The sequence below is a fragment of the Globicephala melas genome, chromosome 1, assembly GCF_963455315.2.
Source record: "Globicephala melas chromosome 1, mGloMel1.2, whole genome shotgun sequence".
NCBI lineage: Eukaryota > Metazoa > Chordata > Mammalia > Artiodactyla > Delphinidae > Globicephala > Globicephala melas.
Window position 1 is genome coordinate 73,757,619 of NC_083314.1, and position 13,698 is coordinate 73,771,316.

At 52.1% G+C, this 13,698-nt stretch overlaps 1 protein-coding gene across 4 annotated transcripts in view; it reads right to left on the reverse strand.

Moving 5' to 3' along the window:
- KIRREL1 (kirre like nephrin family adhesion molecule 1) overlaps positions 1 to 13,064 on the reverse strand; it is a 97,246-nt gene extending 84,182 nt beyond the window's left edge. For 3 of the 4 annotated variants that reach the window (XM_060297705.1, XM_030842281.2, XM_030842280.2), the window contains exon 1: positions 12,675 to 12,967. In XM_060297705.1, the coding sequence (XP_060153688.1) occupies positions 12,675 to 12,726 (52 nt within the window). In that variant the 5' untranslated portion in view covers positions 12,727 to 12,967. Of the gene's footprint in view, positions 1 to 12,674; positions 12,968 to 13,030 lie in introns of those variants that run through there. The other variant, XM_060297711.1, reaches the window with a different exon arrangement.
- Between the last annotated feature and the right edge of the window lie 634 nt (positions 13,065 to 13,698).

Here is a 13,698-nt window from a genome sequence, read left to right on the forward strand (position 1 = left end):
AAGAACTTCCTGCTTGCCAGGGATTATTAGATATGAAAGTGAGTAAGCAGAGAGAGCGAATGAAATTCCTTTCTCTTCAGAAGAAGGGCAAACACTGACGTGTCCAGGTTGATTCAAGTTAGTCTTACCTGACTAAAGAGAGAGATCTTGAGAGTCCAAAGATGTTAGGATTCTTCCAGAATCATCTCTCCATCTTCACTCCTGACCCCAGGCTCTATGTTCTAGGAAGCCCCATCTGATTGATCCCACCTCCTTCTTTATTTACTCTGAAACCCCTCAGGATGGATGCGTGCAGTTTGCATATGTCCCCACTTGCACTTGGAGATGGCTGAATGTGCAGTCAGTTTTCTGGGGGGGCGGGGGGGGGATAAGGGGAAGTAATGAGAGTTCCTGTTTCCCCCAGTGGACAGGATTCCCTAGATTTAAGAACCAAGCTTCCCCCATTGAATCAGAACTCTGAAGGCAGAAGCTCTCTCTTCCCAGGCCTGGGGATCTTCCTCTAAAGCCTGAGGCTCTGCACACAGACAGAGAAGGTAGGGAGAGAATGAGTTAGCTCATCACGTTGCCTGAACAACCAGTAGGTCTATGTGAGTGTGAGAAAATGACCTGCCCAGGGATGGTCCTCCATTGCTCCCCCCAAATCATGCCCTCGGTTAGGCCTATGACCCACCTTCCTTCCCAAACCTCAATTTGCTCCTGACCAAATTTTCAAGCCAAAGCCAACAAGGTCTAGGCCCTGGCTAGCAGCTCTGCCAAAATATTTTCCCCCAAAACTCCACCAAATGACAGCTGGATTTTGAGGACTCTTCATTAAAGAAAAAAAAATTGAGTGGAAGTGACTGACTGGGTCGTGCATGGAGGCGTTTCCACCAACATACTAGCTAGTTGCTTTTCAACTTTGTAGCTGGCAGCTGTTGGCCTGAGTGAAGACTTGGTGGGGTGGAGTAGGGGCGACTGGGAGCTTGGGAGGTGGCAAGAAGGAGGCTGGTCAGGTCAGGCTTGGGCCCGAAGATGGACACGCTGGCACCCACTGCCCCCTCTTCCGTCCCACAACCTGCTTCCCTAAAACAAACATATCGACACTCCTGAATCAACGATCCATCCGGGCTCTGTTACACAACTAAGCTGGCTGAAAAGCGAATTCAGGTAAACAAATTCTATTTTCTCTTGCTTCCCATTAGAATGTTGAAGATCTATTTCCCTAGAAGAACACATCCTCTAACGCTTCAGAGTGCGGTCCAAGAAGCAGCAGCATTGGCGTCCCCTGGGACTTGGTGCCAAGGCATAACCTCCACCTGAGGACTTCCCTGGTGGTACAGTGATTAATAATCTGCCTGCCAAAGCAGGGGACATGGGTTCGAGCCCTGGTCGGGGAAGATCCCACATACCACGGAGCAACTAAGCCCGTGCACCACAACTACTGAGCCTGCGCCCTAGAGCCCGTGAGCCACAACTACTGAGCCCGCATGCCGCAACTACTGAAGCCCGCGCACGCCTAGAGCCCGTGCTCCGCAACAAGAGAAGCCACCGCAATGAGAAGCCCGCGCACTGCAACAAAGAGCAGCCCCCGCTCCCCGAATCTAGAGAAAGCCAGTGCGCAGCAACAGAGACCCAACGCAGCCCAAAATAAGATACATAAACAAATACATTTAAAAAAAAAAATTGCAAACAAATTAAAAAAAACTCCACCTGACCCCAGATCTTCCACATCAGAATCTGCACTTTTTAACTAGATCCCCAGGTGCTTCATAAGCTTGTTAAAGTTTGAGAATCGTTGTTCTAACACACTGAGTTGAAATCTTGTGGCGCGACAAACCTCCTGGTCACGCTTACTGTGCATTGCCAGATGATTTCCCAGGGCTTCAGGTAAGAGGTAAGTGGCTGTGGCTGCTGTCACTCCATTTAACGCTGAGGAGACTAAGGCTCACGAAGACGAAGAGACCACTGAACCTTCAGAGCCAGGACTCAGACCTAACTCTAAAGCAGGGAGCTTTCCATTAGGTTTGCTGCCATCTCAAAAGTCCCACCGCACTGCATTCCAGAAACCGTAAATTCAGGGATTACCACCATCACTGGCACAGTTCACAGAGACTCACCTGTCTTTGCACCATTATTTGTTCTTCACTCATCCTACCGTCTGCTCTCCTCAGATCTGCCTTGGACTATGAGTTATAAAAAGCCGGCACTGTGCAATAGGATTTACTGAATACCAGCTGTGTTCCAAATCCCATTTCTTAACATAGATTCCTTCATTCAGTCCTCATAGCAACCCTCTGAGGTAGGTATTACTGTCTCCATTTTATAGATGAGAAAACTGAGGCTCTAGTGAAATGACTTGGTCTTGATCACACGGGCAGCGGCCCCTCTGGGCAAGTCTGGCTTTCCCATAGGCCCTCTGGTAAGGAGGTCCCGGGGTACTTGAGGGGTTATCCCACTCCAAAGATGTGTTAAAAGAGACTAGTCTTATGACATGACCCTGGTATGAAACCAAAGGCAACGTGCACACACCAGACCCCTTACATACAGGCTTTACAGGCTCCCCTCTCAATTTTCTGCACAAATGGAGAGCAGCAGCAGTGCCGATAATACAGAAGTCGTTTTAACTTAGCTTTGCAATGCATTCGATTTTTTTTTTTTTTTGCCAAGTCAGATTTTCCTTTCTAATTATATTTGGCTCCAACAGACATTAAAATGATTTTGTATTCTCACTTCACCCACGGCCTAGTAAGGGAAGAATTCCCAGATGTGTGCAGGGTGATAGGCACATTAGTCTAGGATCAAACATCATCCAGGCAGTAGCTAACTTGGGGGTGGAGGCTGGAGAGTTGATAGCACTGGTAGCAGGAGTATGTGTGTGGGAGAGGTGGGCAAAGAGGGAGTGGGCTGCAGGGGCCTCTGGGAGTCCCCCCATCCCATCTCACAGTGAGGTCAAGCTAGTAGATTTCCAGGGAGGTAGGGACTGAGGCATAGAGCAAGCAGCATGTCAATTGCTCAGGGTTTGGGATTAAAATGCAGGAGTCACTGGATGACTAGGGAATCAAGATGAAGAAAACCCCAACTCCTCTCTGGGGCTTCACCCTGTCAGCCTGCCTTCTCCCTCTCCCTTGTGTCTCTCTCTCTCTGCCCCCATCTGCCCATCTCAGCTTCCTTCCTTTTAATAACCTCCCAGTTAAGAGAGTCAATGGTAAGAGCAGTTAAAAGCACCTCATGGCTTGACAATGCTGGGTAATGGAGCGAGCAGGGCCCCAGGCTGTTCCTGGGAGAATTCAGGAAGGAGGGAAAAAAGAAAAGAAAAGAAAAGAAAAGAAAAAGAACTCAGCTAAGCAGATTACAAGGACAAAGTTAATTTAGAAATCAGCTCCATTGGGTGGGAGCTGGGGTGGGGAAGAGGGAACTGGACACAGGAGGTTGGAGATTTGGGGAAAGGGCGCTTTATATAAACTGCCTTTGTTCCTGGAAATCATAATCCTTGGGAGGGACCTTGCTCACTCCTTCGGATTCCTCAACTCCTTCCATCCGGAGCAGGGGGCACAATCAGGGATTGTCCAGAGCCGGGATATCTTGAGTGGCGCTGCATTCCAGAGGCTCCAGCGCAGCCCCAGAGCCTCACATCTGTGGCTGTGCCCTCCCCCTGCCAGGCTGCCTCCTCCACTCCCCCCTCTCCGACAGCTAGACTTCGGCATTTTTCACATACCTCTCTCCCAACATTTATCTTAGAGTATTGTCAATATGTGTTTATACATCCTTCTCCCACACCCGCCCCAGAGTGTCTTGAGGACAGGGACCAAATCTCACTTACCTTTGTACCTCTAGTGCCTAGTTGAGTGCCTGGCCCAGCCCAGCCACTAAAAGCACACTGACTTAGCTGGACACAGGCACTCACCACCCTAGCAGGAAACTTCTTCAAAGGTTTCCATTTGAAAAAGCAGACCTGGCTTCCTTGCAGAGGTTTTAAGAATCTCTAGGCTCAACTCCCAAGTGCACACACATCTCTGGCCACTGACCAGAGGAAATGGCCCAGGACTGACCCTGCAGGGACTAAATCCAGATTGGCCCTCTGATGGAACCAGGTGGTTCCCCTAGACTCTGGGCAGTGCAGACCTGGCCTAAGCTCCCAGGGAACGTGTGACAAAGAGCCTGGTATCCACCAAGCTGCAGGGCTCTCCACTGAACTCTGTCTCCGGGCATCTTTATCATATACCTGAGGGTTCACAGAGAAAAAGAGATCTTCTCAACATTCCAAAGCCTCCCCAACTCAGGTCACAGATCTGAAACTTCCCAAGGCAGAACTGATTTTCTCTAAGGTTTTCTGCTCACTTCTGCCTGGTCAAACTCTGATCATCTGCCCATTTCACCTTTTTTTTTTTTTTTTCCAATTGAATGGGCTGCAGATCTCTATAGCAGCGGAAGGGGAGTTTAAGAGGAGAGGAGGGTTTGGTGAGGAATGAGGTAGGGATCACACGGGTTAACACTTCCTGTGCTTCAGAAACAGAAATCCCTGGCTCCCCACTTCTTACAGGACAGTCTCTGGCCTGGCTTTTCAAGGCCTTCTTGGGTCAGGCCACAGTCTACTGTTCTGGATCACCTCCATTATTTTGCCCTGACCCAAATCCTGAGCTGCCACCAGCCTCAATGGACCCTGCACATTCCGGTAGCCACACCTTGACTCGGGAAGTTCAGTCGGTCTGGTAATGCTCTCCCTCTTCCTGCCACAGCCACATCCTGTCCATCCTTAGACCCACTTCCTCCATGGAGCCTTTCCTGGCCTCTTCAGCCCACAGCAAACTCCCCAGCTCTGATTGCGCACACTGCTATCCTGACACCAACTACACCCAGCCTGGCACTACCTGGAATCTCTGCACATGTATGCGCATCTTAGCTTCTTGGAGGGAAGGGACCATACAATTTTGTGGGGGGTTTTTTATTCCTCATAATGCCTACCAGTATGTTTTATATATAGAAATATCCATTTGCTGATTTGAAAAAAAAAAATTAATTCTCCCCATTTTATGGAAGAGTAAACTGAGACCTACCAAAGCTAAGTAATGTTTGCACCTAAATCACAAAGTGAGACCCTTAAAGGCAAGGACAGTATTTTATTCTTTTTGCAGCACTGCTGCCTGGCACATAGTATAAGTACACAACACATTTCTGTGGGATGAAGGGACTGAGTCCTTACTCTCTTCCCACACATCTTCCAGTGAGGATGGACTCCTCATATCGCTTCAGAAGGAAATAAGAGGCAGAGAAGAAAAGCATCAAAGGGCCAGTCTGGAAGAGGAATGTATGATTCCTAATCTGGCCTGGAGTGAGGCAGCCTCCAGGGACTACCCTCCAGGCACAGAGCACTCAGGTCCCTGCTGTCCCTTCCCTACCTCAAAACCCAGTCCCCGTGGCCTTCTGGGAGATTCTCCCATCACCTTCCCAGAGCCAGACCTCCAGAGGAATGAAGCAGCAGCAGCATCTCCTGGGAAACTAATGGAATTTGCTAGGGAGTACTAGAGAGTTCCACCCTGGATTTAAGACCCTTAATCCTGAGGAGGCTGGCTGGCTACAAGGCACATTTATTTCAATATGATCCCAATTTTGTTAAATGGACTCAAGGAGGGCAGAGAGGAATGAGGCTTCAGCTCCCAGAGGCTACGGAAGTTAATAAAAGTTGCTGGAGAAATTATGTGGAGGGGGAGAAACTGGGAGTTTGGAGAGAGCTGATGGGGGGTGTGGGAGAGTGGGATGGAAAAAGAAAGAAAAATGTGATCTTTGGCAATGTCTGGGAGCTAGAACAGCTTTCATCCTGGGAGCTCAAAGAACTCTATCAGGTTGCATTGTCTGTGAATCAGTAGTGGGAAAGTGTAAGAGCTGGGGTTGCAGGATGGAGAGAGACCAGAGTCACAGAATGAGGAACCCAAGCGTTCTAACTTTCTTAACCTTGCAGTGTGTATATCTTCAGAGCACGTGAGACAAGACAAAAATTAGTGCCTTCAAAGACTCTTCAAAGGATGGCTGCCATAGCTGGAAGGGGAATGGTACACAGAAACATGGCAGTGTTGTTCTGGTGAATGGAAGGACCAGGGGAAAGCCAGAGATATCTGTCCATAGGTATATGATATGGGGATGAGAAATAGCTGCGTGTGCGAGTGCACAGGAGGCCACGTGGGAACCTATGCGCGTGCCTGTGGGCACACACACTGTGCAGTGAGACTTGCATGCAGCAGCCGTGTGGAAGAGGTGGATATGACCATCTTCAGGGGCTTCCTTCTGGGAATCATGCCGCCCCGCCCCACTCCAACTTCCCTGCTTGGGATCTAGTCCTGGCTCTGTCACTTCTAAGATGTATCACGTTGGCCGATCTGCTTAACATCTTTGAGTCTCTCTTTGTCCACCACAAAATGGGGATAATGACTCCTGCATTTAACAGATTGTTAGTATTAAATGAGTTACTAATGCACATAAAACACAAAGCACGTCCTCCACAAAAGTGAACAGCCTTCTCTCTCACTTGGAATGAACTCATTCTGTTTCCTGACTCCTGAGACAGCCTCTCCTTGATGCTGCATTTCAGCATCGAGGACCAAGGATGTGGCAGCCTCTTTCTCCCCCACTGCTGACCACTGCCTCCTCCAACCCCTACACCAGCCCTTTCCAGGTCAAAGCATCCTCCAGGACATGGCCAAGTAAAGTGGTCTGGAGGCCTTGAAAAGAAACCAGGCAGGAGGTGGTAGGTCGGGAAGGGGCACAGCTTTCTCAGCCCTGGGCACATGAGAGGAATTTCCCTACCCTTAGCTGGAAACAGTCCCCCCAAATTGGGGTGACGGAGGAATTTGCCCCCTATCCCTTCCCTCCAGCCCAACCTCCCCCCTAGCAAGTCATTTCAACTCTCTCGGACTCTGTTTTCTCATCTGTTAAATGGAGCAGTAATAACTACCCTGTCTGTATCACAGGACAATCACAGTATCTCTATTAAATGAGATTGTACGTGTGAAAAAGTTGCTAAAATTGGAAAGTACTATACAAGTACAAAGTTAAAAAGACTCTACAGGTGGGAAGAAAGGGGGCTTTACTAACCTCCTTCTCCTGACAGACAAGGAGTTCCCATCCCCACTGAATAAAACAGATGACCCTGAGAGCAAAGCAGCAAGATGGATGTGCGCTAGGTGTGATGGGCTGAGCCCTGGGGGAGAAGGCTGAGCAAGGTACCAGGAGAAGCCTGGCCATCGCCGTGGGGAAGAGGAGAAGGAAGAAGGCCCCTTCTCCCCTCCACAGCCGCCTCAGCTGAAAGGAGGCACTTGCACAGGTGGCTGAGACGTGGAGGCAGCCTGGCTTTGTAGTAAGACAAAGAGTTGAAATCGGGGATCTAATACCCCAGGGATGGCCTTAAGCAAGTTAATTAAACTCAGCTTTTGTCTCCTCATCTATAAAATAGGGGTAATGTTATCTTCACAAGGTCGTTGTTAAAAGGAATAAAGAATGATGAATGTGAAGAGCACACGGTAGGGATTCAAGAGGAAGTAATTTTGACGCTTTGGTAGGGAGCCCACCTCCTACAGTCACTCTGCCCCACTCTAGGGCAGGCAGGGCTTCCCAAAGCAGATGGGAACACCAGATCCCAGCCTCTGTGTCTGCCAGGGACTGCGCTGAATTGGAAGCTAACTGTCCTGGTTTTCTCCCCAGGCCCCCACTCAGCACTCCACCTCTTGCCTCGCCACGATTCTCCAGGAGTCAGCCTTGCATGGTACAGGGGTAGTGCCCAAGTTTGTAGCTCATGGACCTATAACGCTGTGTCTAATCTTAGAAACAAACACAGGTTGCAAACCTTTAGATTTGCCAAGTAAAGGGCTTTTAAAAAAAGTCATTTATGGGCACTGTCGTATCATCAAAGAAAAACCATTCAACACCCAAAAATGTAGAAGGACAGAATCTCAGAATAAAGGATGAGTTTTAAGATTTGAGTGAGTTTCCATTTACGAGCACTCATTCTCTTTTCCTCTTAGTTCTCCTTTGGCTCTGAATCAGGAAAGACCCTGTCCTAGCCCAGCATCTGTCCCTGCTGGCATGTGGGATCCCAGGCAAAGGGGAGGGGCGCAGGATTTGAGGTGGGTTGGTTCCCCCAGCTACCATCGAGATACCTAACCTGTCTAAACCTCGATTTCTCATCCATGAAATGGGGATAATTACAGAGCCAATCTCAGGGGGCTGTGGTACAGATTAAATTAGATAATGCATATCAAGTAGTTAGCACAAGGGCTCAATAAATGATCTGTATTATTTCCAGACTCTGAAATGCTGCCACCTCGGGGCTAGTGTTCCTCATCTCTCCCAAGAGCTCTAGCTCCTTCTCACTAGAATGCTGACCTCTTCCACTTGGCCCTCTCCTTCTCCAGAGCTTTCCTGAGGTCTCCAACCAGGGGAAGGCTGGTCAGCTTCCCCTTCTGGATCCTCTACAACCCAGTTCTCTCCGTGAGAGATACAAAGCAGAGGTACTGAAGCCCAGGACAAAACATCTGGGCAGTTGGAGCAAGAAAACAAAAAGAGAATCATAAGGAGAGCTGGAAAGGAAGCAAACAACTCGGCTTCCTATGTCCAGCCACAAAGTCATAACAGAAGCACTTACTGAGCACATCTCTCTGTGCCAGACACTGTTCCATGCACCTTACACGGATTAACATATTTGACTGCCATCGACACCCTATGAAATGTTATTCCTAACCTTACTTTCCAGATGAGCAAACTGAGGCACAGAGAAGGCACATACCTTGTTCAAAAGCCAACACAACTACCCAGTGGCCAAGGGGGAGGGAGTTTAGCCAGAGAGCTGGACAGGAGTCTGTGATTTAAGCACCCTTTAATACTGCCTTCTTCCAACATCGTAGCACTCTCATCAAATCAATCAATTGATCCGATATTTAAGGGCACTTACCAAGCGAGTGTGTAGCACTGTGTCAGAAACTGAAAGGATAAAAGAGAAATTAAGATTTGGTCCCCGAGGATATAAAGAGGGTCTACAAGAGCTTCCATCAGCACTTGGTTCTCAAGTCAAGGGGGTAAGAGCCGGGGACAAGGCTGGGCTTCCTCATCCTCACCCCATCAGAGAACCAAAGGCAGAGCAAGACAGCCAACCATGCAGGCAGCAGAAGGTGGGAGGACCTAGATGCCTCCGCCTCCTGATCCAGGGTCTTCTGGGGTCCAGAGCTTAGCCAGAGGTAATTCCAGGCACTAAATACTGGGTTCACACCCTCCCTTTGGGCCTGAGCCGAAGTCCCATCAGGAAAGTCAAGAAGGGCTTCCTTGGTGGCACAGTGGTTAAGAACCTGCCTGCTAACCCAGGGGACACGGGTTCGAGCCCTGGTACAAGATCCCACATGCCGCGGAGCAACTAAGCCCGTGCGCAACAACTACTGAGCCTGTGCTCTGGAGCCCGCGAGCCACAACTGCTGAAGCCCACACACCTAGAGCCCCGTGCTCCGCAACAAGAGAAGCCACTGCAATGAGAAGCCCGCGCACCGCAATGAAGAGTAGCCCCCGCTCGCCGCAACTGGAGAAAGCCCGCGCACAACAACGAAGACCCAACGCAGCCAAAGATAGATAAAATAAATAAATTTATATATAAAAAAAAAGAAGGTCAAGGAGAGGGACCTGGTATCCTGATTTCTGCCATGTCGCTCCCTGCCTCTTCCCCAACCTCAAGATCCTGCTTTGGGCTAGAAGGGTGGGACATCTGTGGGGGGTGGGGGTGGCACAGGGAGGAGAGAGTCCATTCCCAGCTACTCTTTTTTTCCAGACTCTTGTTCTCTGGCAGGATGTAGCTGTACTCGGCAGCTGAATACTGGGAATTTAGGAGGCCCTCTTCCCTTCACTCCTCACCGCCCTGCCAAGCGGTGGCAGGGATGCCCAGGGGACTCTGGGGGCTGGGGGGACAGATTTTCCCCCTACCTTCACCTCTACCCTCCCTTGGGCAGCTCCCACCCTGGGCCAGCCTGTCATCCCACATTGCTCTGATTAGCTATAATCTTTCTTTTTCAATTTCTCCTCCCTGAGACTGGGGAGTGAGAAAATCTCCCAGAAAATGAATAAATATTTCAATTTTCGGTGCAATCAGTCTGAGGAGCCAGCGCATGCTGGAAACAGGGGGAAGGATAATGGTTTTCATTTAGATAAGATACAGAAAATTATTTAGTGAAAAATGAAGATTGATGAAGCCCATTGAAATTCTTTAAAACGTGATTTTTATTTCTCTGCCTAGGCTGAACGTCCCCTTCCCCTCTCCTCTCCACTCCCCTCAATTCAACTGCCTTCTCCTCCCACCTTCTCTCCACCCTCCCTCAAGCCCCTGGCAATCCTCCCACCTTGGTTTCCCCTACCACTGGCCCAGTCCCTGCCTACAACTCTTTCTTTCTAAGGATGGGGGCTGAGGAGAGAGGTCCTGCCGCCTTCCCCCACCCTGAAGAGCCCCAGATCCCCACTCCTTCCCCCCCTGCCTCCTCCCCAGTCCTTGCTCAGCTTCCCAGGAACACTCAGGAATGACTTCCTCTCCCCTCCGTTCTATCCTCTCCTTTTTATTTCCCTTTGGTAACCCCTCCCCCCATCCCAAATACTTTTGCACACTTTCCTCAGGTCTTGCTTTCACCCACGCTGGAGGATGGGCGATGGGAGCTCAGCTAACCCCTAACCCCTCCCCCGCTTTCCAAAGGGAGAAAGGCACACAACACACTTCTCTCGGACCGTTTCTGTCCCAATTCAATCCACATGCCTCTCCTGTTTGCTAACTGCAGCTTTTGTTCCTTGAAGCTCGTTTGTATCCACGTTGCTGACACATGAGGGCTGTGGGGAAAGGGGCAGACAGAAGCTTGCGCCAAACGCATATCAGTACAGACCCAGCTGACCCCTCCCTCACCACCGTGGGCCCTCCCCCATCTCCCCCTTCTCTAGCAGCCCGGCTGAACAAAGTCAGAACTTAAGTCATCTTCCCAACTTTCTGCCAAGTGGCTGGCTTGGCCTGCCAACCCCAGGGCCAGGCCTCCTTTCCCCCAGCACCACTTCTCACACCACGGATGTGCGCCCTTCCCAAATCCTAAGTGTGTGTGTGCGAGGGGGGGCATGGATGCCCTATGGGGAATGATGGATCGACAGACCCGCCCCCAGCAACTCAGCCAGGCTTTGGCTTCGGAGGCAGGCAGGCGCCTGGCCAGGATTGGAGGGGAGGGGTCCAGCATAACACCCCACCCCTAAACACACACCCACCGGGCCTGGAAGGGAACTGAGAGCAGGGCAATGCCTGAGGGTGCTCAGTCCAAGCTAACTTCCCCCTTCCCAGATCCCACCCCCCACCAAAAGAAGGAGACCACCTCCTCCATTTTGTTGTCTGTACATCTCCGTAAGTGTCTGCCTATATGAATATCTGTTCAAGTTTCTTTGTTTGCTGGAGGGTTGGTATCCCTGGAAGGGTTTCAGTGTGTGTGTGTGTGTGTGTGTGTGTGTGCGTGTGTTGTGTCCTTGTAAATGCCCGCCTCATACATGTACTGTGTCTGTGAGTTTTGTTATGTTTGGGTGCATGAACGTGCACGCATGTGCCGATACGGGGGAGGAATCTGTCTTCCTCAGATGTGTCAGTGTCTTTGTGTATATGTGTCTGTCTCCGTGTGGGGGATGCTCGCGGGTATGTCTGTCTCAGTAGGTGAATAGTCTGTCTCCGTGTCTATGGCTGGTTTTTGGTGTTTGTATGTCAACATCTGTGTGTCAGCTCCATTTTGGGGGGGTGGGGGGAGCTTGCTCAGCAGGATTAAATCTTCCTTAGAGTCCGACCCAGGAGACAAGAATCCACGCCCACAGACCCCAGTCGGGGCTGAAGTCCAGGCCCTTGGTTTCTTCAGTTCCCCCGCCGCCCCCCAGCCCAGCCTCAGGATACACTAACATCCTCATCTCTCTCTCAGCCTCTCCCTCATCTCCCAGCCTCTCCCCTGCCAGTCCCAAGTAGGCCCCGACATCAACACTTTCCTGACCCCCCGTGGGTGTGAGCCCCGCCCGCAAGTGGCCCCTTCCATATCTAGCGGGCCCGGAGCTGCCTTTGGAACTCCACTCCCCACCCGGAGCCTCCGCGGGCAGGGGTTCGAATCCCCACCAGAGGCCCCGAGGCACCGCTCCCTGCCTTTGAAGGGGGCAGCCCCAGGCAGTCGGGAGCCGCCGCTCAGACTCAGCCCTCCCAGGGGCTGGGCTGGAAGGAGGACGAGGATTCCCTTAGCTGCATCTTCCGGAGCCTGAGCCCCCAGCTCTCCGCGCACCTCCCACCCCCGAATCTGAAATCCCACTCTCTTCCCAGCCTTCCCCCGGCCAGGACCCGGGCGTCCTGACTCCCGGCCTCGGAGGGTGGAGGTAGGTAGGGCTGCCAGAGGCTCCGGAAAAGACTTTGAGCGTTCGGATCCCTTTTTCACTCCGACCCCCGGCCCTCGCGGCCCCGATTCACCGGTCTCCCGCGCAGCCGGAGGAAACAACTTGGGCAAATCAACGGCAAACTCCTCCTCGCCAGCCCCCGTTACTCCGCGCCCCCTCCCCCAGGGCTCCGCGCCGGGACCCAGCCCCCGCCTCGTGGCGTCCAGACCCCGGGGGACCGGCCACGGGCCGCCGAGCCCCCCAGTGTTCCCCGGGCTGCCGGGGGTCGGGGCGGGAGGGGGGGCCCTTACCTTGGGAGAAAGTATCGGAGAGAGTGAGGATCCAAACGAGGAGGCTCAGCATGCTGTCCGCCCGCCGTCCGCCCGCCCGCGGCTGGGGCCCGGAGTTGGCGAGCGAGCGAGACGAGCGGGCTGGGGAGGAGGGGAGCCCGGGAGCCCGCCCCCCGCCCGCCCGCGCCCGCCCCTGCACACTCACACGCACACGCACACTCACTCACGCGCGCAAACTCACTTCCCTTCCCTCCGCTCCTCTTTATTTCTCTTTCCTCCCGGTCCCGTCGCTCGCTCGCTCGCTCTCTCTCTCACTCTCCCTTTCCCTCTTCTCCACCCCTCCTTCCTCCCCCCTCCCCCCTCCCCCCGCCTTTTACTATTTCTCGCCTCAAGCTTTATCTCTCTGGGTCTCTTTCGATCTCTGCTCTCCCTTTCTCCCCCCTTCTCTTCCTTCCCTCTCTCTCCCTCCTCAGTCCCTCCTCCTGACGTCTACTCTCCCTCCGACGGCGCCTCCCTCCACAGCCCTCCTCCTGCCCCCCCACTGCGCGCGCACACGCACGCACGCACACACACACACACGCACTCACACCCCTCGCTAGAACTGAGATGGACGGAGCGCCAAGAGAGAAAGCGGTGGAGGGCAAAGGGGGTGACTAACGTGACAGAAGCGGGCGCTGGAGCTGGGACGGCTGGACCCCTGCCCCCGCACCTCCCTCTCATTTATATATACAGCCCTGGTCCCGGGCTAAGGAACTAGGCAGTAGATTGGGGAGGCGGGGCATGGGCTGAGGACAAGCCTGTAGCCCAGGGGATGACTGGTGGGGAAGGGTGTGTGAGTGTTTGGGTGTGTTTGGGTGTGTGTAAGCGTGTGTGGGAGAGGAGGGGGTGGGCAGGTGGCTGTTCATGGAATCAAAAAGGATAAAATCCTTTTTTTTTTCTTGTAAATTCCACACCCAGAATCTAACCCCTACATCCCCCAAATTGGGAATTCTCAATTGACTGATGAATGCTGGAGGTGAGGACGGATACACTTCTCTTCCCACCT